General features: G+C 34.8%; 2 protein-coding genes across 4 annotated transcripts in view; one reads left to right on the forward strand and one right to left on the reverse strand.

The window, feature by feature from the left end:
- Nucleotides 1-1,821: 1,821 nt before the first annotated feature.
- LOC127882147 (ras-like GTP-binding protein RHO) lies at nt 1,822-13,689 on the reverse strand. Its single transcript, XM_052430617.1, has 4 exons — nt 13,546-13,689; nt 10,781-10,947; nt 8,100-8,483; nt 1,822-3,928 (listed from the first exon to the last, which is right to left on the reverse strand). The coding sequence occupies exons 1-4, from the start codon at nt 13,589-13,591 to the stop codon at nt 3,506-3,508; spliced, it is 1,020 nt and encodes a 339-aa protein (XP_052286577.1). The 5' UTR covers nt 13,592-13,689; the 3' UTR covers nt 1,822-3,505.
- A 175-nt stretch (nt 13,690-13,864) lies between these two features.
- The window catches only part of LOC127882140 (growth hormone-regulated TBC protein 1-A-like), a 30,088-nt gene continuing 17,121 nt past the window's right edge, over nt 13,865-26,831 (forward strand). For 2 of the 3 annotated variants that reach the window (XM_052430608.1, XM_052430610.1), the window contains exons 1-5: nt 15,996-16,114; nt 18,236-18,390; nt 18,924-18,970; nt 20,347-20,458; nt 21,550-21,677. In XM_052430608.1, the coding sequence (XP_052286568.1) occupies nt 16,092-16,114; nt 18,236-18,390; nt 18,924-18,970; nt 20,347-20,458; nt 21,550-21,677 (465 nt within the window). In that variant the 5' untranslated portion in view covers nt 15,996-16,091. Of the gene's footprint in view, nt 14,078-15,995; nt 16,115-18,235; nt 18,391-18,923; nt 18,971-20,346; nt 20,459-21,549; nt 21,678-26,831 lie in introns of those variants that run through there. The other variant, XM_052430609.1, reaches the window with a different exon arrangement.

Raw genomic sequence — 26,831 nt, forward strand, 5'->3', positions numbered from 1 at the left:
ACTGGTAGGCAATTAAAGCAGCAACGAGTATACTGATACTGGTAGGCAGTTATAGCAGCAATGAGTATACTGATACTGGTAGGCTGTTATAGCAGCAATGAGTATACTGATACTGGTAGGCAGTTATAGCAGCAATGAGTGTACTGATACTGGTAGGCTTTTATAGCAGCAACAAGTATACTGATAATGGTAGACAGTTATAGCAGCAACTGACTATACTGATACTGGTAGGCAGTTATAGCAGCAACAAGTAACTGTCACCAACTGGTATACTGATACTGGTAGGCAGTTAAAGCATGAAAGAGTATACTGATACGGGTAGGCAGTTATAGCAGCAACAAGTATACCGATACTGGTAGGCAGTTATAGCTGCAACAAGTATACTGATACTGGTAGGCTGTTATAGCAGCAACTGGTTTACTGATACTGGTAGGCTGTTATAGCAGCAACAAGTATACTGATACTGGTAGGGAAGTTATAGCAGCAACGAGTATACTGATACTGGTGGCAGTTAAAGACAGCAATGAGTATACCGGTACTGGTAGGCTGTTATAGCAGCAACGAGAACACCGATACTGGTAGGCAGTTATAGCAGCAACGAGAATACTGATACTGGTAGGCGGTTATAGCAGCAACGAGTATACTGATACTGGTAGGCAGTTATAGCAGCAACGAGTATACTGATACTGGTAGGCTGTTATAGCAGCAACTAGTATACTGATACTGGTAGGCAGTTTATAGCATCAACGAGATATTGATACTGGCAGGCAGTTATAGCAGCAATGAGTATACTGATACTGGTAGGCAGTTATAGCAGCAATGAGTATACTGATACTGGTAGGCTGTTATAGCAGGCAACCTGGTATACTGATACTGGTAGGCAGTTATAGCAGCTACGAGTATACTGATAATGGTAGACAGTTATAGCAGCAACTGGTATACTGATACTGGTAGGCAGTTATAGCAGCAACAAGTAACTGTCACCAACTGGTATACTGATACTGGTAGGCAGTTGAAGCAGCAAGAGTATACTGATACGGGTAGGCAGTTATAGCAGCAACGAGTAACTGATACTGGTATGCAGTTAGTAGCTGGCAAAAGTATACTGATACTGGTAGGCTGTTATAGCAGCAACTGGTATACTGATACTGGTAGGCTGTTATAGCAGAACGAGTATTACTTGATTACTGGTGGGCAGTTAAGCAGCAACGAGTATACCGGTACTGGTAGGCTGTTATAGCAGCAACGAGAACACCGATACTGGTAGGCAGTTATAGCAGCAACGAGTATACTGATACTGGTAGGCGGTTTTATAGCAGCAACGAGTATACTGATACTGGTAGGCGGTTATAGCAGCAACGAGTATACTGATACTGGTAAGCAGTTTATAGCAGCAACGGTATACTGATACTGGCAGGCGGTTATAGCAGCAACGAGTATACTGATACTGGTAGGCAGTTATAGCAGCAACGAGTATACTGATACTGGTAAGCAATTAAAGCAGCAACGAGTGTACTGATACTGGTAAGCAGTTATAGCAGCAACTGGTATACTGATACTGGTAGGCAGTTATAGCAGCAACGAGTATACTGATACTGGTAGGCAGTTATAGCAGCAATGAGTATACTGATACTGGTAGGCAGTTATAGCAGCAATGAGTATACTGATACTGGTAGGCTGTTATAGCAGCAACGAGTATACTGATACTGGTAGGCAGTTATAGCAGCAATGAGTGTACTGATACTGGTAGGCTTTTATAGCAGCAACGAGTATACTGATACGAAAATATTTTTGTTGATCAAAAGAACAGAACACAAAAAGTGATGAAAGGAAATTTATTAAATGAGCTACATTTGCATAAATCTCGAAAATACAAAAACATTCACACAATATTTAAGGGATATTGTCACAAATTAATATATTAAAATTATAACTTTATATAATTATAATCATCTTTCATTGCAAAAAAATTATCTGTATAAAAAATGTTAACGTAATTCTTTAATGTTTGATAATTCTGAGTTGTGCATTTAAATTGTAGTAATAATTATGATTCCAAACAAGGAATTATTTTAAAACTAAAACACCCTATTAATTCTTCAGCAATTTGCATGCCAAAAACTTATCAAAGAAAACTTACATATTCAAAGTAAAATTACAGCAGATTTAACCAAAATACACTAATAAAATAATGGATAATTTGTAGCATACATAGGCAGCATACTTATCTTCCACAACCAACAGTAAATATCGTAATACATGTATTTGTAAGGAAATGCTCCCACGTTTGTACTGTATGAGCTATACAAAAACAATATTGCAGGAAGCATGAAGATTACCAGATATATATAGAACTGATTATCACAAAAAATACATCTTTTTGTAATTTGTGCCATTGAACACAGGCACGGGTTAGAAAGTACAGTTACATAAACATTACGGTACATGAAAGTTAAATGAATACAATAAACAGAATAGATTAATAAACTTATGAACTAAGAAAGTTTGTGTATATTAAGAATCAATTACACTCTTCCATCAAACTTATCTACAACATTTTTAGCAGATACAGCTTAGCAGCAATAAGAACACTGCTTTCTCACTATTTTACAGTTAAATTAAATACAAGACACACACATTCTGGCTTACGGTTTAGCACCGTCTATCATTTGCACTTTTGATGCTCACTTGTGTTTAGTGTTAAAGCTTCATAAACTTTTTCATTTTAACAAGGAGGAATGGCTTTTTTTACTTTTGTTTAAAGTATATTTTAAATTAAGAAAGGTGTTCTTAATATTTAAGAACTATAAAATGAACAAGACTATCCAAATGGATATGCGTCATGAAATGAAGCCGATACTAATTGTTGCATTCTATAATTATATGTCTAACATGCCTCATATTTTGTTCGTGCAAACAGCCACACAATGTGAATTCTGGAGATGGCAACATATTATAGCAATGGCGTGTGCTCAATGGTGAATTCATCACTCACTTTCTGCATACGAAATAAGAAAGTTAACACAGACCAAAAATTATAATGGATGAACAGGTGTCTGCCGATTCATTAACAGTTCAATTTCTGACCATTTTCTGAGTGAAAGTGAAAATGTTACATTCTATGGCTCTTTCTTTAAATCGCAGATTTACTAATGACAACAGTGGCAATTAATAGATTCCCTTTCGACAAAAAAAAGAAAGAAAATTGATGGAATATTTTAACAGTTCTAATGTCAAGATGTTTGTATGTTAACAGAAAGAAATTTCATAACAGAGCAATTATTTGCTAGAAAATATCCAACAGACATCATAAGCTGTGGTGCTTTAGTTAATTGACATATTGTCACAGGTCTTGGTCTTAACTACAGGTAGATGAAAGATGTCACTTCTATAGGTTCACAGAGTCACATAATACAAGCCAATTGCACAGTGAAAACATGTCTCTGCTCACACCAGCTCCATTCACCAGTCAGGCCAACCATTCCAAATACGCTCGCACCAATCATTATAACAGCTGACACCCCCTGCCCTTCTTCTTTTTCACCTGTAGAGCGGCACGGGTGGCAGTTTCGAACACCTCACGAACGCCCTCCTTGGTTTTGGCTGAACACTCTAGATAGCTAAAAGCATTGATTTTTTCCGACATGCTTCTTCCCTCGTCCGTACGGACTGGCTCCTGCTTCATTTTCATCAACTCTCGCTTGGTGTTCTCGTCGTTACGCGTATCCTTCTTGTTGCCGACGAGGATGATGGGGACGTTCGGACAGAAGTGTTTCACCTCGGGTGTCCACTTCTCAGGGATGTTTTCCAAGCTGTCGGGACTGTCGATAGAGAAGCACATGAGAATGACATCCGTGTCTGGGTAGGAGAGGGGACGCAGTCTGTCGTAATCTTCCTGACCAGCTGTATCCCACAGCGCCAACTCCACCTGAAACATTGACTTGTCAAGTTAATTGCTCGACTACAAACTTATTAAAACCAATAACAATGGACCTTAAGTTTGTGTAATAACTTCAATTTCAATTAATGCTTGACAAGGATGGGATTTCACAAACACTTACAATGTAAGGTATGACTTTACAAACACTTACCCTGTTGTGTATTTAACATGGACTTAAAACCAAACACTGTTTACATTATTTGTTACGTAAGCAATGTTGGCATTGAAAAATATGAATTTAGCTATAACTAGCAAAAATCACAATCTGTTGGTCGCAGCGGTAACCAGATTTAATGGAATACACTAACTTAAAAGAATACAGCAGATTCCACTTTTATTTACCAGAATCAACCCAGTATTAACAAAAAAAGTGTAACATAATCCTTTTAGGGGGTGATTAATATAATTTGGCCAATAAAGGTATATTTAATATTGAATGTTACAAAAAGTTGTATCATCCAGCAGTATTCATGATATTATAACATACAATAAAATGATTGGTTCTCTTAATCAACAGTCAGAAAAAAAATTCTATTGAACTTTAGGAATAACCTACAAAGAAGAGCAAATAAGCAATAAAACAGTTTCGTAAAGTAATAAATGGTCAATGACTGTTTTAAAATTGTTATTACTAGTACTGGCAAGTGAACATGCTTTCACTGTGATTATTAATATTAGTATTATAATGCATTTTCAATGGAAAATTAATGTAAATACTGGTGGATTACAATTAGTGGGGTTACCCTTTTGAAGTCTTAGTTTTCATTGATGTTTTAAGTTTGCAAGATAATAAATATTTTTTTAAACACTATATATTATGTTCTTGAATACCTTGCAACAAACGCCATGTTCTAAATTTTTAATATACAAAGTGTACGTTTAATGAAAACATAGCTGACATACATCATCTGAACAGCATTGTTGTTAAATTTCCTTCCAGTTTAAGTTGTTTGCATTCAAAAGGTCATGCAATCTTTCACATAGACCGTGGTTATTTTGTGATCATCAATAGAACTTGAAGGTAGGCCATTCCTTATAGTAGCAATTTAGTATATCTGTATATGCCATGTTAAAGTTCAAAACATTGTTTGAAAATACATAGATGCATTGTGCAAAATTTAACTTCCATGGTACGCTTTATTTTTTTACTGGTCAACTCCATGCTTTAGAAAAGCAGATATTAGGTATTCCAACCTTTAAAGGTTATGCGCAATCAAATTAAATGCAAGTCATCTTGAAGCAAGCGTCGTAAAATTTGATCAAAGGTGGATCCTCATTCAGGGATTTCAATACCTTTTGAAAACTATGAGTCAAATGACCCCGTGGTTGAAATTTTAAGGGGTCAAATAAAATTTTCAGGAGTCAAAATATTGAAGTCTATACAATTTGTTCCTGGATATTTGTTGATTGCTCTGCAAATGTTTGTTTGTATAACTTGCTTAATTAAGATTATTTAAACAACATTTTGATTAATATTAAATACAGAGTATGTTATTTTCATGGTGACATTTGCATCAAAATGATGCTAGGTAAATAATTTGGAGGAGTCAAAAGTGACAAAATTGCAAAATGCTTGCATCAAAATGCAGGTTTTTGCTTCAATTGAAAACCCTGCTCATTTTATGATCTTCATCCAAATGTCACACACACCCATTATGAAATAGGTAAACATATTGATATATTCACCTCAGATTAATGTATTGTGCTGATATTGCTACATAATAATTAGTAGAATGCGCAGAACCGTAATATTATGTATTACAGTAAATACACATCACTTAATAAGAGCTTTATACAACATATGACAACTGCTCTATTATACATTAAATAGGCATAATTAATCCTGATCCAGTTATAAATATTGTTGGCAAAAATTACTCCATTCCCGTAAACAGCAATCAATTTTAGCAATATTGTTTAAGTTACAATATAAGCATCTCTGGGTTCACAAATCATGAAAAATAATTTGGTTTTTACTGTGATAATGGTACTGGTCTACAGTGAAAATACTAAAAATATGTTATATTTGATTTTTGTTTCTGTCGAACTAACCAATAAACAAATCAGTATCAAATTGTGTAGTTCTGGTAATCAATGGCAAACTGTGTCATTCAAATGTAAGGTACCCACTTGGGCTTGGAAACTCATAATTCAATACATGTACATTGTACCTATACATTACAACTCAAATATCGATAGTTATTTTACCAAAGAAAACCAATAAATAACAATGTTTTCGTAAATGCATTTGTGCAATTTCAAATCTCAACGGACAATAAGAAATTTTAGAACTTCACATTTGGAACTAATTTCCAACATTGTTAAGAATTTTTGTATTTGTGTGCTGCAAGTAATTTGTACAAGAGCGTAAAAGCAAAGAGCTACAATCAACACAATTTTTTGTTCGATGCATCCTTTTTGTCATTTTAATTTCAGGTAATATTTAGCTTACCAACAGACCACAGCAAAATCTTAAACATTTTCAAGTTAAAGAATTCCTGCCAACTTGAAGCACAACCCTGTGTCTTTTGACTAGGTCTATCCGAAAATAATTTTTACTTACTATATCAAATATAACAAGAGCACCGCATAACGGGTGCCACGCTCGGCTACGGGTGCAGTTTTGAATAAATGAAAGCTTGTCAGGTTTTTGTTTTGTTTTTGTTTTACATGTCACAGTGACCTTGACCTTTGACCTAGTGACCCAAAAATGGGTGTGGCGTGTAGAACTCATCAAGGTGCATCTACATATGAAGTTTCAAAGATGTAGGTGGAAGCACTTTGATTTTAGAGCCCATGTTCAAAACCTTGACAAAATGTTAAGGTTTTAGCACGACGCGGACGACACGACGACGGACATGACACGACGAGCTGGCTATGACAATACCTCGGGTTTTCTCAGAAAACAGCTAAAAATTGATTCAACTACGGATTTAGCTCAAACGGAATATGGCAGGGGGCACCTTTCCATTTTTATTCATCATCCTTTCATAATATGCCTCACACTTTTTTGTCCCTATTTCATTTGTCAATGTTCTCATAAATAAACTTTTAAAGCCACCAAATACTTGCTTTTATTGGCTATTGATTACTTTAAAGATTAACATGCATTGTTACTTAATATAAACAAAACATATTTTTTTAATAAAGAACATAACTTATATGACAGTCACATACAAATTAAAAATAATGAAATAAAATATGCTGAATAGACGATTGAATGTAAGTATGGAAGCAGACAACAATTCATTCACATTTTCAGTATCCCCCTGTCCAAAATTTATTCAGTCTGGCTAAATCCCTTAATTGAACTATTATAAAGAATCACTGACCCATCAATAATAAACAAATTTCTCTTAAATGATGCTTTATTTGAAGGAATAAACAAAACTACATGCAAAGGTATAAAATTAGCATACCTTGGAATAACAAATAAGCATATGTTTCTTTAAAACATGGTTACCATTTGCACTTGATATCTTCTATATTATTAATGAATATCATGTCTTTAGCATGGAGCTTAAAACAAGAAGAATGTAATGTACACGATAATACAACGAATAAAACATGGGTCACGTTAGTTGATGTGTAAAACAAATAATCATAAGGTAAATCAGGTTGAAAACAAATTGTAATCTGCATCTTTATAAAAAGCATCTATGATAAAATTCGAGGAAATGTTTTTGGGGGACATTCTTGTTTGTCAACTTAAATATCAAAAGAGCATGCAACAGAATATAAGTATGCATTGCACACTGTCTACTCATGATTATGAACCTTTTATGACATTTCAACAAAGTTGACAGGATTCTTGCAAAACATCGAAATAAGACATAAAATGCGTGAAAAGATTATGCAGATTAACTTACACATTCATGAATACACACTAAGAAAATATACATATATAATTTCATTTATTTACAAATTAAATTAAACACCACTTTGTTCCATGTTGAACAATCACTGCTTCACACTCAAGTCTTATAGATACTCACACTTTTAATGCATTACACATGTATTGTTAACAAAATCATATAAATTGATTCTTCAAACATTCTGTCACTTACAGTGATTGATAAATACAAATTGTGAGCTGCAAAGTGGTTGCGTTACAAAAAACCTACAATAATTTACACTTTGACCTTTTCTTCTTTTTAACTTGCAAAGCCGCCCTGGTTGCTTGCTCAAACACTTCCCGAACACCTTCCTTTGTTTTAGCCGAACATTCCAGGTAGCAGAATGCTGCTATGCGTTCTGACATCGTTCGCCCATCTTCTAGACGAACAGGCTCTTGTTTCATTTTCATAAGTTCACGTCGGGTGGCTTCATCGTTACGCGTATCTTTCTTGTTGCCGACGAGGATGATGGGGACGTTCGGACAGAAGTGTTTCACCTCGGGCGTCCACTTCTCGGGGATGTTTTCCAAGCTGTCGGGACTGTCGATAGAGAAGCACATGAGAATGACATCTGTGTCTGGGTAGGAGAGGGGACGCAGTCTGTCGTAATCCTCCTGCCCAGCTGTATCCCACAGCGCCAACTCCACCTGAAACATTGAAAATTCAATCTTTTATGTCTTTACAATTTTTAACCTTATAAATTTCAATAAATAATTGAAATATACTTACAAGTTCTGGTATTGTTACAAGCACAATTTGAGACATCTTTTTTACTCTTTTTATCTTACAGACATCAGCAAAGGAATTACTAATACTTTAAAATGACCCTTATAAAATCAAGGCAATTGTGTTAAAACAACAAAACCCATTTCATAATACATCTATAAGCATGCATTTAGCATGTTGATAAAACCAACATGCATGAGATTGTGTATTTGAACAGAGTAGAGGGCTATGTATCAAGAAAGAGACAACAATATGTAAAGCAGAGCAGTAACTTGATGTTGAACAAATATTTAACCCAATGGTGTGATTAATAACTGGATAAGTGTTCTCATCGATAATTATTATTCAACATGACTTAAATGAACTCTGCAAAATATTGAACATTTTCACCACTGTGTATATCTGACACACTTAATGGACTGTAAGAAATACTTTTAACACATTATTGATTTCACTATTCACAAGCACTAATTCAGCTAAGCCTGAGCGACAGGGGCAGCACCCTGCCAGGTTAAACAATGCCCCCTCTGACCCCCATCTGATCATAGCCTTTATTGATCTGATTTCATAATTATACAGCACATTTTGTTTTAAGTTCTAATAGATTTAATAAATTTACTGTAAAACTAGTTTTAATTATAGTTGTTTAAATAAAAGTACATGCTATATTGAAAACATAAAGGATAAAATGACCACGCGCTTAATTGTCCTTTTCACTGAAAGGCAACCTGCACTATCCAATTTCAAGCGGGAGCACTGATTAAAAGTTTTAACTTTAAATTAACAAAATAGGATTCTTAAATGTTTGAAAGCCACTGCGTGGATTCTCACGCCCTAGAATGCACAATTACAACAACTGCATATAAACATACAACTTCCATTCCGCTAAACTTCCATGCAAAAACATGTAAAACAGGCATGGTTTGAGGGATCAGTTAAAATATGACAGTCAAATGTAACAAAAAAGACAACAACATGATTCTACATGTACACTTAAGTCACCATAGAGTACACCAAACTAATCAATATATCCAGAGCGTGGGTGTTAACTTATATCTGTGGATGTTGACATATGTTAGCAGTTTTTGCAACAATAGATGACCAATAAGGGTTTGGACAGTCTATAAAAGAACTCTGAAGTGCTTCCACTAACTGCAAGCAATGCCCTGTATTTGTGAACATTAGCAAGCATGCCAGAAAAACTATTACATGCAAGATTTACACAGAACAGACATCAGTTATTTTGAAGATTCTTCAAATACAGCCACACAGAACATTTCAAGCAAATTAAGTTAGTCAGTACCTTAACAATTGGGTATTTTTACAACTTTTTTGCAGTTCACTTTGCTTTTGGTAAAATAGAATAACATTAACGATAAATTTCAAAAGCATCACAATGAAGAAGTCAAATCCAAAGGTTTATTCAATACTGTTGCTGAATAGTGTTTCATTGTTTAATTTGTTAAAAGACAATTATCAATAAACCATTTTTATAGTATCTTTTAGTGTTGAGTCAAAACACAAAATTAACAATAAACATTTTCAGCAAGCTAGCAGACCACATACTATGAAATTACTAAAACAAAGCATGCAGATCGGGAAAACAATAAAGGTACAAAAAACCAAGACTTTAAGGTGAACAGAATCCTTTACATAACTAAACATCGACTGAACTGAATGCAATTAAATAGGTCCATGCTTACACTGAATCTGGAACTCACCAGTGTATGAAGTCTTCAGAATCAAAACGTTCGATCAACGCGATATGCTCAAATGAAAACTGAACACATCTTGGAAGATTTTAGCACCATTTCCTAAGAATCTACGACGAAAACAAGATATTTCTTCCAGTCAGCTCAAACTGGACAAACAAATGGAAAACTAAAAATAACAAGTGAAATACAGTGATGCAATAGGCCGTTTAGGAGCTATACTGCACAAATTATGTGAAACTCAATATTATTTATGTTTGTAAACATCTAACTGACAATGGCATATTGCACTATACCAATAAAACTATATCAATTGATTTTTGCATACAAAATTGTAAGGTTTTCCCCTAACTGTAGCAAAACACAGTTTGATGATCCTAAATACCTCATTTATTCAAATTTAAGCAAACTTAAAATACTAGGTATCAAAACTATAAGGTGGGAATATAAACCTTAAAAAAATTGTCAATTGAAAATATGTGAACGTTAACAAAAAAGTTTTATACCTGTTTACCATCTACTTCAATATCAGCAACATAGTTCTCGAACACAGTTGGTACGTAAACTTCTGGGAATTGATCTTTACTAAACACAATTAAAAGGCAGGTTTTTCCGCAAGCACCATCCCCAACTATAACCAACTTCTTTCGTATGGCGGCCATTCTTCTGTCCTCTGAAAAAAGAATCAACAATTAATAATTTGTAATAACAATATTGCTATCTGATACTTTTAGTTGGCTTGACCAAGAACCAACAGCTTGTTAGTTCATAACTAAAATGCCACAATTGTTATAGTTACAGCAATAATTAGTGTATGTCAATATGCCACATTAGGGGTATGATTCAGAAGAGGTCAGAGAGAACAGGGCTCGAAATTAACACTCGCACACTCGCAAATGCGAGTGAAAAATACCGATCGCGAGTTGAGTTTTAAGCAACTAGAATTTTTTTGCAAGTAAAGAAATAGTGAAACAAACGAGTAATATTGCTAAATGGGCTCAATGTCGTGAACGCTAAATCGTAGGTCAATTTATAGAACGTTCGAATACCCGTATGCGGAAGCGCGCACCTTGTATTTAGACTGGTATACCTATAGTACAGATACAATGTATTGGTACAAAGAACGTGAAACAGTCGACTATTCACACATGTTCATTATAAAAGACATTAAACTTGAACAGACATGGCGTCGAAGCGAAAAATAACTAGTTAATTTCTTTTTGCCCACAGACGGAAACAACAATACGAAAGATAAAGCAAAGTTAACTGTTGAGTTAGAAAAAAAACGGAAATTTAATTCTTCTTTGAAAACAGTGAAAAAGTGGGAAAAAGAACTTAATATAAAACTTAAACTTGTTGTTGATGTCATATTTTTATTGTTTTAATAGTACTAAACTTATGTCCGAACTTGCTCTTATTTATGTTTCCAGCAAAATTTGTGAGAATGTTTTTGATTTTGCGAGTTGGTATTAAAGCTGCTCGCAATGTTTTGCAAGTAGAAACAAAAGTTAAATTCGAGCCCTGGAGAAGAAATATTATTTGACTGATTTTGGACAACCAAAACTTAGCAACAAGATTTATCTATTTAGCAAAAAGATTTATCTGCAGTCAGTCAACCAGTTTAGAATCACCCGGCAAAAAAATTCTTTTGACCAGAATGATTTCTTTCGGGATTTAGTGCCAATGAGAGAAGATGTAAAAATAAAGGGTAAAATTTATTTTGTATGATAACAGGTTAGGTCAGACGGCATATGCAGTTTTTTGTCAAAAATAGCCAATTAAAGTTCACCTTTCGGAAAATTATTAAAAATCATTCAACTTACAGAATAAGTATTTCAAAACATTGTCATGGCATTTGCTTTCAATCAGCAAAAAGTTTATTTGAAAATAATAAAGCCTTCTATATCCATATGCACATTTCAAAACTTAACTCATTCAATCAGTTCCGGTTAACTTTTTGCTGCATTTATAATCCCACCATGTAAGGATAATACAAAATCTTTCTTGCTAAAACTTTGTTATTTTATTCATTTACCTAATGTATAACTTAGACACATCATTTTGTTTTTATTGGGGCATTATGTTAAATTAAATACAAATTAATCAGAACTGCTGATTATCCCGAACTGGTTGACAAACTGTATATGGTTCAATGAGTATTTCATGGATTGCTCAAACACTGAAATTTGATAAATGACGTTTTTCATTAAGTAATTTTCTCTTGTATCAGAGAAACGCAGTTAATCCGCAAAAAAAAACATAACATTGTCAAAGACTAATTTTGTACGAATATTGGTAAACAACTGCTAATGACATCGCTAGTCCATATAAACAGACTATCTATCTATACCGTCTAACTCCCCTTGCGGGTATTATTGACAGACTACCAGAGCCTTTGATAATATTTGCTGGTACAGCTCTGAGACCCTTTGGGTTATAAAGCTGACAGCTGAGTTATTGCAACTGGTCGAACACATTCTTCAATGTTTTACTTGTTTTTGCAGATGGCATGTAAAATGTCCAATGTGTCAAAAAAGTGGGTGGAGTGATGTTTCAATTAACAGAATTTATATTTATTATTGAGAAGAAATTAAGCATGAGTGCATCAGCATAAAAAATACTAAAACATATATAAGGACCTTATCCTAGAAGAATACAGTTCACATTCATTTATAGCCCATGAGGAAGTGGTGTGGACCCCGATTATTTTGGTAATGATGTCATTCAAAATGGCGGACTGTCCCATGTTTCTAGCATAGTAATATCTCTCAAAAAATCTAATTAGCAACGCATTCGGGTGAAATTCAAACCGTGTCTTCGTGAAACCATAGCATGAACTGAATGTGCCCATACATAAAATCGATAGTTTTGACTTAAACTGGAAGAAACATGTTGAACAAAACATCACAAGCGTTGATATAGACATAACACATTTGAAATATAATCAGAGTTTAACTGAACTTGAGGTATTAAATTACAGTAAAATATTCAAAAATAGAGACAATATTACATATTATGTTAAATGAATAATACTTTACCGTTGATTAATCACACTAAAGCGTTCAAAAACGCCTCGATCTCAACTTTTGTTTATCATCAAAGTCAGACCACACCTCAATTTACTGCCAGAGCGGGCTATGACTAATGAAAGAGCAGCGAGATATTTTGGCGGATTGTGGGAAGGTCTTTCCGGTATAAGATATCGAAACCGAAACAAAACTCGTTCACTGCTTTAACTAACTAAAATTTAAACACGCTCCAGTTGCCTCACCTGCTTGTTTTGGTCGCTTAAACGCGTATAGTCCAGAAATCGACATATATCAGTTACTTAAACAATTTATTTACATTTTTGATATTTATCTGTTATTATATATCGATACAAGGCAAATTTAAAAATAGTAAATTTCACACGATCTCATTGGTCAACCATATTCTTTATAAAAATCTAAAATTAGAACGTATATTATTAGCTATGACAACACGTTGTTTAAAAATAGGTTTAAATCAAAGATATCTTTGAACATTTTTATTTATAGATCATTTGATTGAAACATTCTTAAACGTTGGTTGCATTACGTTCATTTCCATTTAATGATCACTGCTTACAACTCTTTAATCTTGAATACCGGCATGTGCAGAGAAGTTAGAACAAGCAGGATTATTGAATGATGATATCTGCGCCTGTCTGTTTTTTCAGGGACTACTGTAAGAACCATGCAGGGCTTTGTACACGCGCTTATCATCTAGAGCCAACTCGCTGTGTATGTGGTGACCATAACGGACAGTGTCCACACTGCAGTAAGGTAATAATGTAGGATTTGTACAGGGCAACACTCCGGGTCCTCACAAAATATGCAGCCTTTCTCTCAGATGGCAGACGCGCGCGCGCACGCACACACGCACGCACACACGCTGCAGTGTGAACACTTGTTTGCTAAGATCAATAAATATTTTAATTAAAATTAAGAATATATGCTTTTTTTCTTGAAAAATTGCAACCAGTTGATCGAAGGACTGAAGGTCCTATTGAAGGACTGACTTCGCAAAGAGTTATTAATTACTCTTTCTGCGTTAGTGTGTTGATCACATATTGTCACCACAGCAATCACCAGCCAATATGCGTAACTGTGGTTAGAGGTTTAAATAAGGAATAAACCATAGAGACGGATTATGACCTAGTTTAATTCGTTATTTTACCGTGGCACACCTGAAATCCCGCGTATAATTTCCATCTGGCATCCCGCTTTTGTCAAAGAGCAGTGCGGTCCTTATCAGCGGGAGTAATAGACATACAGAGGAAACGGTAGATCATTCTGGGACACATAAACATTGTTTGTATTGGTCCATAGCCTACTAGAGAAAAAGACAACATACATCGTATAGAAAATAAATTAATTGAATGGAATTCCCAATTATGGTCAAACATAAAGCATGAAGAATGTCTGCGCCACACCACACCCCTCACCCAATTGGGTATTCCATTTTATCAGACGATGTTTCGATAACAGCTAAAAACTAAGCATTACCTTGCAAGAACATCTATGAATATAATAAGTACAATTATTGCGATTAATATTTCATCGTCACCCACTAATCATCGTTTACTCGCTGGTATAATGACATTGGTCACAATTTCTTGGACTTAAACATGTTAAATGTACATTTTAAGAACTCGATAATTTTATTTATCGTTAATAATTTTAGAAGAGAAATGTGTTTATAGATGTCACTCTAGAGATATAACATCAGATAACTTGTAATAACGCGATAGTTTGCATGATTTCGGCAATATGATTGTAGTGAAAAATGGACCATGTTATTTGATGCACAGCCGGATGCGATATGTTATATGCCACAAATTATATGCATCCAATTATCACATCTAACAGAAACAATTATAATTAAATCAGTGAAACGCCCAATTATAAGCATCCGGTGTTCAAGAATGGTGCAAATGGATCTTATGAAACAATTTAGCAAGCCGATTTCTAACACAAAATTGTTGTGCATTGTGTAACGTTCTGAAATTTTAGACGGATTTTGCAATGCATAACCACCTAATGGTTTTGAAATAATGCTTTTTAATATATATTGTCATATTTCCGCACAGGACGACTACCTCGCGGACACTGTCCGCAAAAACTTCATTTTTGCTAAGAAGAGCTTTCTTAAAACGAAAAATATCATAAAAGCGGAAAGTGTCGTACCTGATTTGCCTGCGCAGTTGCACAGGCTAATCTGGGACGACACTTTACGCACATGCATTAAACCCCCTTTTCACAGAGCACGTACAGCTCATATACAAATATCAGGAATACTCATGTCGTGTTACTGACTTATTGCTTTGAAACTCATGTAATTTATACTCTCTTAATTGTGATTTTTAGATCTTAACTATTCGCTGATAATGGTAATAATTTTATAATAATATTACGACAATAAAGATTTTTTATGAATGTAAAATCTCAATGACTGCGACGATGGAGATGATGGCGATGATATGGAACAATAAATGTCTGTAACTTCAACCTTATTTAAAATGCGGACACATCGATACATATATTGTATCGATGTGTAAACAAAAGCTATAACGTTTTAAGTTACAGGCATTCGTTGTTTTATATCAGAATGGGATTTTCTTTCCATTTTTATATTCCTTGTTTTGACAGTGTGTTTAATATCTAAGACCGGTTGCATTTGTGACCGCTGTGACCTAATAACATGATCGGATGTGGGTGTCATAAATAACAACAACAACAACGAAGACAACAACATTGGATCCTCGTTTATTTATATACATGAACAATTTCATTTATAATGTCAGAAAATTACACGAAAAGGTTTATGTTATTCATTAAACTATGTTCAGACTAATGAATTGATATTTTGTTCAAGATAAAGCATAGTTTTCATAATCATAATGCCATCATCATCAAAAAGTAGTAATAGATTCCTGGTGTGGGGTATTTTGGATGTTGTAAGGCTTCTATAGATTAATTGTCATAAAAATGCAAAAATTCACTTAAAATCAATATTGGTAATTCGAAAACAATATGTGTCTAAGTTTGTTTACTTTTTAACTGCGCATGTTGTGTACATCATTTTAAGGTTATCACGTTTAGACGGTCGCGTTTCGTGTTTTGCTCAAACGCGTTTACCAAAACAGTAAAAGTTTAAACTACAGTCAATATCAATATAATAAATATTGGGGTGCAAATAACGTAGCCGACTAGCCATAGGAAGTATATCAATGACGAACTGCGAAATCTTGGTACTTGCGTTACATCCGGGCTACCGAATTCTGCAGTAATTTATTTCTGATTGGTTAGCAGATGGCACAGACATGAACGGAAACTAACGCAAAATCTTCGCTACTTTTAGAAAATCTTACAACTTGGCAACGAATCAGTGCATATGCCGCCATCTTGAAATATTTTAAGTGATTGATTAGCAAAGTAAAACACTGCAGTAGCATGTAGAAAAGCAATATTTTAATCAAGTTATATATTGATTACGTTTTTGCTAGTTAGATGGTTTTACATTGTCTACCGTCAAATGATATGCACAGTCATTGTATTTCATGTGCAAAATACGTACATTTTTTTCGGAATGTCATTTTCGGATACAGTATTTTTTATCACATGTGGTGATACGGATGGTCTGGTTTATAATGTTTTATGGCTTTAATATGACGTCATTGCGCGAATGGGATATGCACTAACTATTACTTCCGGAAATATTTACTATTTTTTGTTTGGAAATGCGATGGTACTGATGCTTTTTAAATGGAAATAGGGATACCGTTTAAACGGTAATGTTTTGTTTATTTCATTTCATTTGTACGTTTAGAAAAATCTGTAAACGTGATACCCTTACATCATGTGGGGTATTTTCGACAGTCACAATCAACTAAATTATACAGCACTTAAAAGTTCAGCAACACACTTCACAATTAAAAAAAATTAACAGTGAAATCTATATAGACAAATGTATCTTTCATTCAAACCTATAACAATCGATGTTAAAAATGCCAAATGTCACACAGTCAAATCCAATCTAGTCAAATTTTTCCAGAACAGCAGGTCCTGTTAACTTGGACAAAATACAGTTCCTCCTCTTTTTTTTACAGGACCTACCATCTACAGAATGTAATAGTAAAATGACCAGGTTTTTAATCCCCTGGAAGGCGGCATGAAGTTGAACTATAGATTTTTAACCCGTCTGTCTATCTGTCAGTCAGTCTGTCCGTCCGTCCGAAAACATTAACATTGACCATAACTTTTGCAAAATTGAAAATAGCAACTTGATATTTGGCATGCATGTGTATCTTATTGAGTTGCACATTTTGAGTGGTGAAAGGTCAAGGTCATCCTTCAAGGTCAAAGGTCAAATATATAGCTTCAAAGCGACGCAGTAGGGGGCATTGTGTTTCTGACAAACACGTATCTTATTTTTGCTGGTATCAATATCATGATGGTGCGATTGATGATTATCATAAATATAAATTACAATTGCTATTACAACCACACAAATTTATATTTGTATCATTTAATAATAAGATTTATGATTATTTTATTATGCGACTAGGCTTTGATAGATTGGGTCCAGCATAATTCATTAGAAAATTACGGTCAGACATAGCGAAAGACTGTCAAAATTTGAGAAGCACACATTTTGAGGCCAGTTGTAAATTTCACAGGCCTCAATTGTTAGTGTTTTAATTAGGAGGGCATAGAGGCATGGCAAAGTAAATTTAAAAAGGACATTTTAACAAAAAATTTATGCAAGAAATGGAAATTTATTTGTTGGGAATTTTGTGTGTTTCTTTAAAATAAAAAGTCAGCAAAAGGCCTGCTTTTCTAGAACTATTGTGTCTTTTCGTTTTTGCTAGAAAAATATCATTCAGAAATGACTTTTTATATCTCAATAAATCATTTTGCATAGTTTAAGTTTTGTTCTAGTGACATTGACAGCTATGGATTCCAAAGGTCTGCAGACTTTGATCACAAGAGGTACGATGAGTTCATGTCTGAGTACTTGCCTGTGATGACTCGAAGAGAGATGAGATGGAGAAACCATTTTGGGGAGAATTCTTCAATTAATAAAACCAGAACATGTATGTTCAATAGTTATCACTTTAATATCAATAGAGAACCAGAAAATGGTACCAGTGACTGCGTATTCAGATAAATGTACCAAATTGTTAAATTGGAACTTAAATCTTGACCATATATGAGAACAAAATAACATCCATATACTTATGAATGTGTTCATATAGAACAAAACTTTCAAATTGCACAGTTGAACTATTAATTTACAAGTAAACAAATCAATGAAGTAAGTTGTTTTGAAATGTATTTATTGGAACTACGAAAACTCATTTTCCCAAGTTGACTGGTACTGGTCCATGGCCATTCCTTTTCATGATCTTCTCTGATACAAATTGAATCAATTTATTTTACGCTAAAAAAGCTGCTGCAAACCAACTGCAGAGTAGAACTATTATCAGTTTTTAAGTTTTATTGTTAAAATGGTAAGATACGATTATACAGCAGATACATGCTCTCTGTAATTAGAATATTTCAACTTTCAAACATTTTAACCATTTTATATATATGCTTATAAAATGTGCTATGTTACATTTTTCAGTGAAAAGATTTTGCAGGAAAGGAATACCTTCTTCACTTCGACCAAAGGTCTCAATATATTTCATTCTGTTAATGTTTCTACATAATAAAATGATTGTTTATATTTAAAGTAGTTTGAGGTAAATAAATGTCAATATATTTGCCATAGACCGTAATGAATGAATGGAGAATTTGACACTGTTCCTAAAAACTCAAACATTTTCAGAAGTACACATTAAAATACTTCAAAAACCAAACTTCTCTGGAGCACTGATTGATATTTCATTTATACAAAGTATGTTTACCCCACATAAGTTCTGGCCAAGTTACTAAGAATGCTGTTAGTTTAAAACTTAGTCTCAACATAAAAATTGACAAATGAGAATGCTGGTTACTTTGTAAGGTTAATTTCCATTGGTTAAATACTTAGTTTATGATTTTGTTTGGATTTTGTACCATTTTTTAATAGTTGACATATCACTGCAGTAAGTTAACCCACAAACACTTTGTTCTGGTTAACTGGTTTTCTAGTACTGGGTGCACATATTTATGCTTGTAACTTCTCTTCTTGAATCAGAGGCAAGGGGGGGGGGGGGAATTGCGGTAGGAATAGTTAATACATGTAATTAATAAATAGCTCACAAGTTATGTGCTCAAACCTTGAATTGAAATGTCAATCCTCACATTTGTAGTCAAGCTCTACCAACTGCGAACAAGTCAAGATTGAACACATAAATGTTAGAAGTCATAGGGCCAGGGCTCTGTATAGAAAGGATACATTAAATCACACATTTTCAGGAGTACTTATTACTAATGATTTAACCATTAACCACTTTTATACGCATTTTGACGCATTTGTAGTCACATAGAAAGTTGAATTTAATTTAACAACTGTTTACTTGATTCAAGTTTTAAAGGCTTCATTTCCAAACCTTATATACTTGTGAGCAGCAAACAGCATAAAACCTTAAAAGACTGCGAGTTACTCGCATGCTGTTCTGGTATTATGCTGTTTGCAAATAGCCATTTTCATTTTGCTTCTTATGGGGGAAAGGGTTAAATCACACATTTTGAGGAGTACTTATTCTGTATGATTTAACCCCAGTGCAAAAGTGCCTCACTTTCACTAAGGCTCTGTCCATGATTGTTATCCCCCGCCATCGGCGGAGGGATATTGTTTTGGAGTTGTCCGTCCGTCTTTTCGCCCATCCTGAGCCATATCTTGGAAGTGCTTTGGCGGATTTCATTGAAACTTGGTATGAGTATATATATGGATAAGAGGATGATGCACGCCAAATGGCATTGTACACCCTCTGTTAATAATGGAGTTATGAGTTGTATCTTGAAAAATGCTTTTTTGAATGTCAAATATAACACTTTTGTGTCCAGAAGCATATTGGCCGGGGATATCAATTCAACGAATTTGCTTGTATGTCTGCTGCCAGGCCTGGCTGTGTCTGAGTGGTGCAGCAGACAGGATGGAGGCCAACTCTTACCTGTATCAACAGCTGCTCGCAGGGAGCCATCCTGCAGAACTGAAGGAAACCGTCTCGTTGGGTAGGCAGAACAAGTGCTTGCACGGTGGCAGAATTGTCTGTACTGTAAGATCAGCATTTTGGAAACACTGGGCTTTATGCATGTGCGTAAAATATTGTCCCAGAGTAGCCTGTGCAGTCTGTACAGGCTTATCAGTGACGAAAATTTACACTTTTATGGTATTTTTTGTTTAAATGAAATCTATTCTTAAAATAAATTCCGTCTATGCGGAAAGTGGTGTCCCTGATAGCCTCTGCAGACTGCACAGGCTTATCTGGGACCTAACTTCACACAAATGCATTAGGCTTAGTTATCCCAGAATAAGACTCATCACTTTACTGTAGAATTGAGAAATTCATCGGAATTTAACTATTTTTTATAGAGTTTGATGAAGAAAAAAGTGTAGCAAAATACATGATCATTTAGCCAAATTTTCTAATTTGTATCCATTAGCAGAGTAACTACTGTTAAAGTACACATTTAACTAAGCAGTGTGAATATCATTTTGTGGGAATCTTGGGAACAAATGTTATGAGCAGTAGATGATGACACTTGAAGATGATGACACTTGACAGTGAACACATCTTTTAAGAAGTCATGCCTGTTGAGCAATTTAATGTATTTTTCTGCATTTCTGCATGCCTTGTCAATCAAGTCTCGTCTATGCCCAATGAAAAGGCATGAGAGGCTGAAGCACAATAAAATCTTGCTGTAAGATTAATTCTAATAACTTAAGTAGACATGTTCTGAAAAAAAAATACTTAGCATCTTTAGGCCTTAATTATAAGGTGCATAAGCATACAAAGTGAATTTAATAATTTGGTTGCATGCTAAAAACATAATAATCAATAAAAATATAATATTATATCTGACACAGATATTATGCTTTGCCTATACATAATTATCATAACCCTGTTTAACAATATGATTAATATTTGAAATTAATATTGTCTGACAGCTGTGTTGTCTTAAAATATTTAGGGCAAGGTAGACTACTTATTGCCAACTATTTAGAAATTTAGTAGGTACATGTTAGGTCCCTCAGATAATAACAATTAATAGTTTTTAATGTTTTTGTTGTTTTAAGTACGTTTCTCTGTTTTCCTCCATAGATATTCACCGGACGTTCCCAGACAACTTGTACTTCATGAGTGAGACAGACAGTCGTGGACTTCGTAAACCACTCTACAACATCCTTTTGGCCATCGGAACACGTAACAAAACAGTTGGCTACTGCCAGGTAGAATAAGAACGCACTGCAGAAAAACACTGCATCTTTTTGTTTAATACCCATAAATAAAAATGTGTGAGGACAGTTCAAGGCGTGAGTGTATAGAAGATATCAACATGAAACATCATAGGTGTATAGATATAATTGCGGACAAGTGCCATGTACAAGAACCATAACCCTACACTTTAGTTGATAAGAGTTATTGCCCTTTGTTTTTTGTATGATGATTTTTTTCATGGCTTTATCATAGATAGCATGCAAGATTTCAACATGAAACTTCATGGTTGTATTGATATTAATGTGGAAAAGTGCAATGCACAAGAACCTTAACCCTGCACTATCCTTCCTTAGAGTTATTGCCCTGCGTTGTTTTTGTATGATGTCGCTTTTCAAGGCTATATTTCAGATGCGCTACAAGATTTCAACATGAAACTTTATGGTTGTGTAGATATCAATGAGAAGAATTGCAATTCATACAAACAATTATCCCACACTTAATTATTACCTACCAGTATTAATAATATCCATACACTTAATGATTATACTGTATATCAAGGGATTTGCACTGATCCATAAACAAACTTTTTTTGTGGGGGTTATCAATTTAGTGAATTTGCTTTCAATACGATTGTTTAGATTGTGGCACTGTTATATTTAGTTCCTTTTGCCTTTCTGTTGGTTGACTAGTGAATCTTATATAAGGCTATCAAGTGATTAATTTTGCCGAAATATTGGTGAAAAATAAAATTGCTAATTAACTTTTTTGCAGCTTTGCTATCATCACTGTTAAACATTTATATGCCAACGTCAACTACGATCAGTCAGATCAAGTGTGAAATGAGGTTATGACAGCAGTTTGTTAAATGAGGTTATGACAGTACATGTAGTTTGTTCGGAGTCCTTCTCAATTTTCCAATCAATAGCGACTAAGACAGGCTTGTTTATTGTACAATTGCTGCTTGTTGAATTCCCAACAGCGAAGTAAAAGGGGGATATATACAGGGATCGACATTAACGGTTGTCCGACTTCCGGGACAACCAAATAGTTAGTCCGGACAAGTAAATAAAGAATTTGCTAGTCTGACGGGACAAGCGGTCATTATAATTTAATTACTTAGAAAATGCCTTTAAATCAGTAATTTCTGTGGAGTTACCACAAAACTTTTTATGCCCCCGGTAGGTCCAAAAACTTTAACATTGGCCATTACTTTTTCACTATTGAAGATAGCAACTTGATATTTGGCATGCATGTGTATCTCACGGAGCTGCACATTTTGAGTGGTGAAAGGTGAAGGTCAAGGTCATCCTTCAAGGCCAAATGTCTAATATATGGCGTCTGTCCGTCCGTCCAAAAACTTTAACATTGGCCATAACTTTTTCACTATTGAAGATAGCAACTTGATATTTTACATGCATGTGTATCTCATGGAGCTGAACATTTTGAGTGGTGAAAGGTGAAGGTCAAGGTCATCCTTCAAGGTCAAATGTCAAATATATGGCGTCTGTCCGTCCGAAAACTTTAATATTGGCCATTACTTTTTTAATATTGAAGATAACAACTTGATATTTGGCATGCATGTGTATCTCATGAAGCTGCACATTATGTGGTGGAAGTTCAAGGTCAAGGTCATCCTTCAAGGTCAAAGGTCAAAAAAAAAAATTATTTTTTTTCCAAAGCAGCGTTCTCATGAAGCTGCACATTTTGAGTGGTGGAAGTTCAAGGTCAAGGTCATCCTTCAATGTCAAAGGTAAAAAAAATTAACAAAAATATATATTTTTTCAAAGCGGCGCAATAGGGGGCATTGTGTTTCTGACGAACACATCTCTTGTTTGATTATATTTTGTTTTCGTTTAAACGACAAAGCGCGAGATATTATGATAGTTCCATGTGATACTACACCATACAGTTCACAAGGGAAGCAACCCTTAACATTGTTCTTTGCTTAGATACCAAGAATATTCTCCCTTGTAAAGAATATGCATTTTAAGACACCGGTCTTACAGACAATTAACGTAGTGACAACCTATTTTGGAAATGGCCCAAGGCGAGGGGACATTTTTAGGGAACATTTGGTCAGTGAGTTGTGTTAATGTTGTTTAAAATATCAGTCCAGTACTGTACATATACATCACTTTGAACATTTTCTGCTTTATGGTGGCAAAAACACATGTTTTTGTCTGGTATTATGGATTAGTATAATGTTTAAAAATCAAAAATCTCGAGTTTTCCTGTTATTCTGGTCAGTTCTTTTGTATTGAAATTGCCTATAATTATGTGAACATATATTCTGAACGATTAAAGTCTTTATGATTTGAGCATTTTGTATTATTTCATTATTTTGCAAAGTACTGAGCAGAATAAGATATAATGGTCAGGACAAGTTGCTTTTTGGTCAGGACATGCGAAATTGTGGTCTACTTGTCCAATCGGACAAGTGGCTTCAAAAGTTAATGTCGAGCCCTTGATATATACACTAGATTCAGAATGAATGTCTTGGCCATAGGAACAAACTTAAAAGAATGTTTTTATTGTATAACATTCAACTTTCATGCATTGCCTGTTATTATGTTGTGAATATGGAATTTGTATTATCCTACTTTTAAAATTGCTTGATTTTGGCATCTGTTTTTATCTAAGAATTTTTAAAATTGCTTAATTTTGACCCCTTCTTGAATTAAGAATTTCTATCACATGATTATCACAACGTGCTTCTTTATATGAGACATGTGACCATGGCTTGCATTTACAGAAAGTTTGGTAGCAATTATTACTGCCCATTGTTGTATATGCAGCGAAAAGAGAGCCGAGTAAGTAAGTCTCTCCTGCTAGTATATAGCTTCTCCATAACAAATCCTATGTAGTGTCTCCTAGCGACAACACACGGTAACTGGGTACCGCGAGGCCCCAGGCTGAAATACAAGGGTGTGGGCAGATGGGGCTCTCTAGCTTTGGTCGGCAGCTCATCTAGGAGAAGGAAAACTTTGAGTATAACAACCGGCCAGATGAAGGTCGTAAGCCTTGTCAGGCAATTTATCTAGAAGAGCAAAACTTCAATTCCAAAACCGGGTAGATACTTGAGAGCCTTGGCAGGCAGCATATCTAGAGGAAGGCAACCTTAATAAAAAAATCCCCTGCCCAACAGGTTGGAGGTTGAGCAAGAGGTTAATCTCCTCTTCTTGTAAAAAACAATCGATTACGGAAACAAGGACTAGTAACACTTTAACTTTTCTCGTAACACCAGTATACAAGCAAAATCTTGCATTTATGAATGGGACCAGTGAAAGCCAACAGGAAACTGGCCACATGAAGAGTATACTCAACACGAGAACCAAACTAAGACTGGGACTCTTGAATGTCCGTACCATGTACGAGACAGGAAAGCAAGCCCAGGTTTTCAGAGAAATGAAAAAGAACAACTTGAATCTATTGGGGATAAGTGAATGTAGATGGACAGAATTTGGATAAAACATTACCAGCACAGGTGAAACAATTATATATTCTGGTAGAAAAGATGGAAAACATCATGAAGGAGTAGCAATAATTTTAAGTAAAACAGCTTCAAAATCTCTGACTGAATACCATCCCATCAACGAAAGAATTATAAGAGCAAGACTGAACACAAAACCAATTAAGACATCAATTATACAGATAAATGAAGCTGAAGATGAAACTAAACAAGAATTTTATGACATGTTACAAGCTGAAATAGAGAAGATACCGAAACACGATCTTACAATCATCATGGGTGATTTCAATGCGAAAGTAGGACAGGATAATAGCGGAATTGAGAGAGTCATGGGAAAACATGGATGCGGTACAATGAATGAAAATTGTGAAAGTTAGTCAATTTTTGCGGTAACAACAATCTTGTTATTGGTGGAACACTATTCCCTCACAAGGAAATACATAAAATAACGTGGATATCACCAGGAGGAAGAGATAAAAAATCAAATTGATCACATCGCAATCAATGGTAAATGGAAAAGATCTCTCCAAGATGTGAGAGTGAAAGGTGGTGCTGATGTAGGAAGCGACCATCACCTTGTCACAGCTAGTATCAGACTTAAGCTGATAAAAACAACACAAAAGTTTAAACCAATGAAATTCGACACTGGTAAACTAAGAGAAACAAAAACAAAACAAGAATTTTTATTAGAGCTAAGAAACAGATTTCAAATCTTAAAAGATATAAACATCGCGGAGGAAAACATAGACCAACATTGGCTAAATATAGAATCAGCATTTAGTAAAGCAAGTGAAAAAGCACTGGGATTTAAGAGACAAGTACACAAACAATGGATTACACCTGAGACCTGGAAAACATAGATAGATAACAGAAAAGATATAAAGAAAACAAGATGTGTTTGTGAAACACTATGTCCCTGTATATGACGTTTGACCTTGGAGGATGACCTTGACCTTGACCCTTCACCACTCAAAATGTGCAGCTCCATGAGATACACATGCACGTCAAATATAAAATTGCTAGCTTCAATATTGCAGAAGTGACATTACATGAGCAATTTTGACCCATATATTTGACCTTGAAGGATGACCTTGACCTTTCACCACTCAAAATGTGCTGCTCCATGAGATACACATGCATGCCAAATATCAAGTTGCTATCTTCAATATTGCAAAAGTACTCATCAAATGAGCGATTTCGGCAACATATATTTGACCTCTGACCTTGAAGGATGACTTGACCTTGACCTTTCACCACTCTAAATGTGCAGCTCCATGAGATACACATGCATGCCAAATATCAAGTTGCTATCTTGAATATTGAAATATTGCAAAAGTGTACATTAAATGAGCGATTTTGACCCATATATTTGACCTTTGACCTTGAAGGATGACCTTGACCTTGACCTTTCACCACTTAAAATGTGCAACTCCATGAGCATGCCAAATATCAAGTTGCTATCTTGAATATTGAAATATTGCAAAAGTGTACATTAAATGAGCGATTTTGACCCATATATTTGACCTTTGACCTTGAAGGATGACCTTGACCTTTCACCACTCAAAATGTGCACCACTCAAAATGTGCAGCTCCATGAGATACATACATGTATGCATGCCAAATATCAAGTTGCTATCTTCAATATTGCAAAAGTTATTGCAAATGTTAAAGTTGGCGCAAACAAACCAACAGACCA

Source organism: Dreissena polymorpha, chromosome 5 (genome assembly GCF_020536995.1).
Source record: "Dreissena polymorpha isolate Duluth1 chromosome 5, UMN_Dpol_1.0, whole genome shotgun sequence".
NCBI lineage: Eukaryota > Metazoa > Mollusca > Bivalvia > Myida > Dreissenidae > Dreissena > Dreissena polymorpha.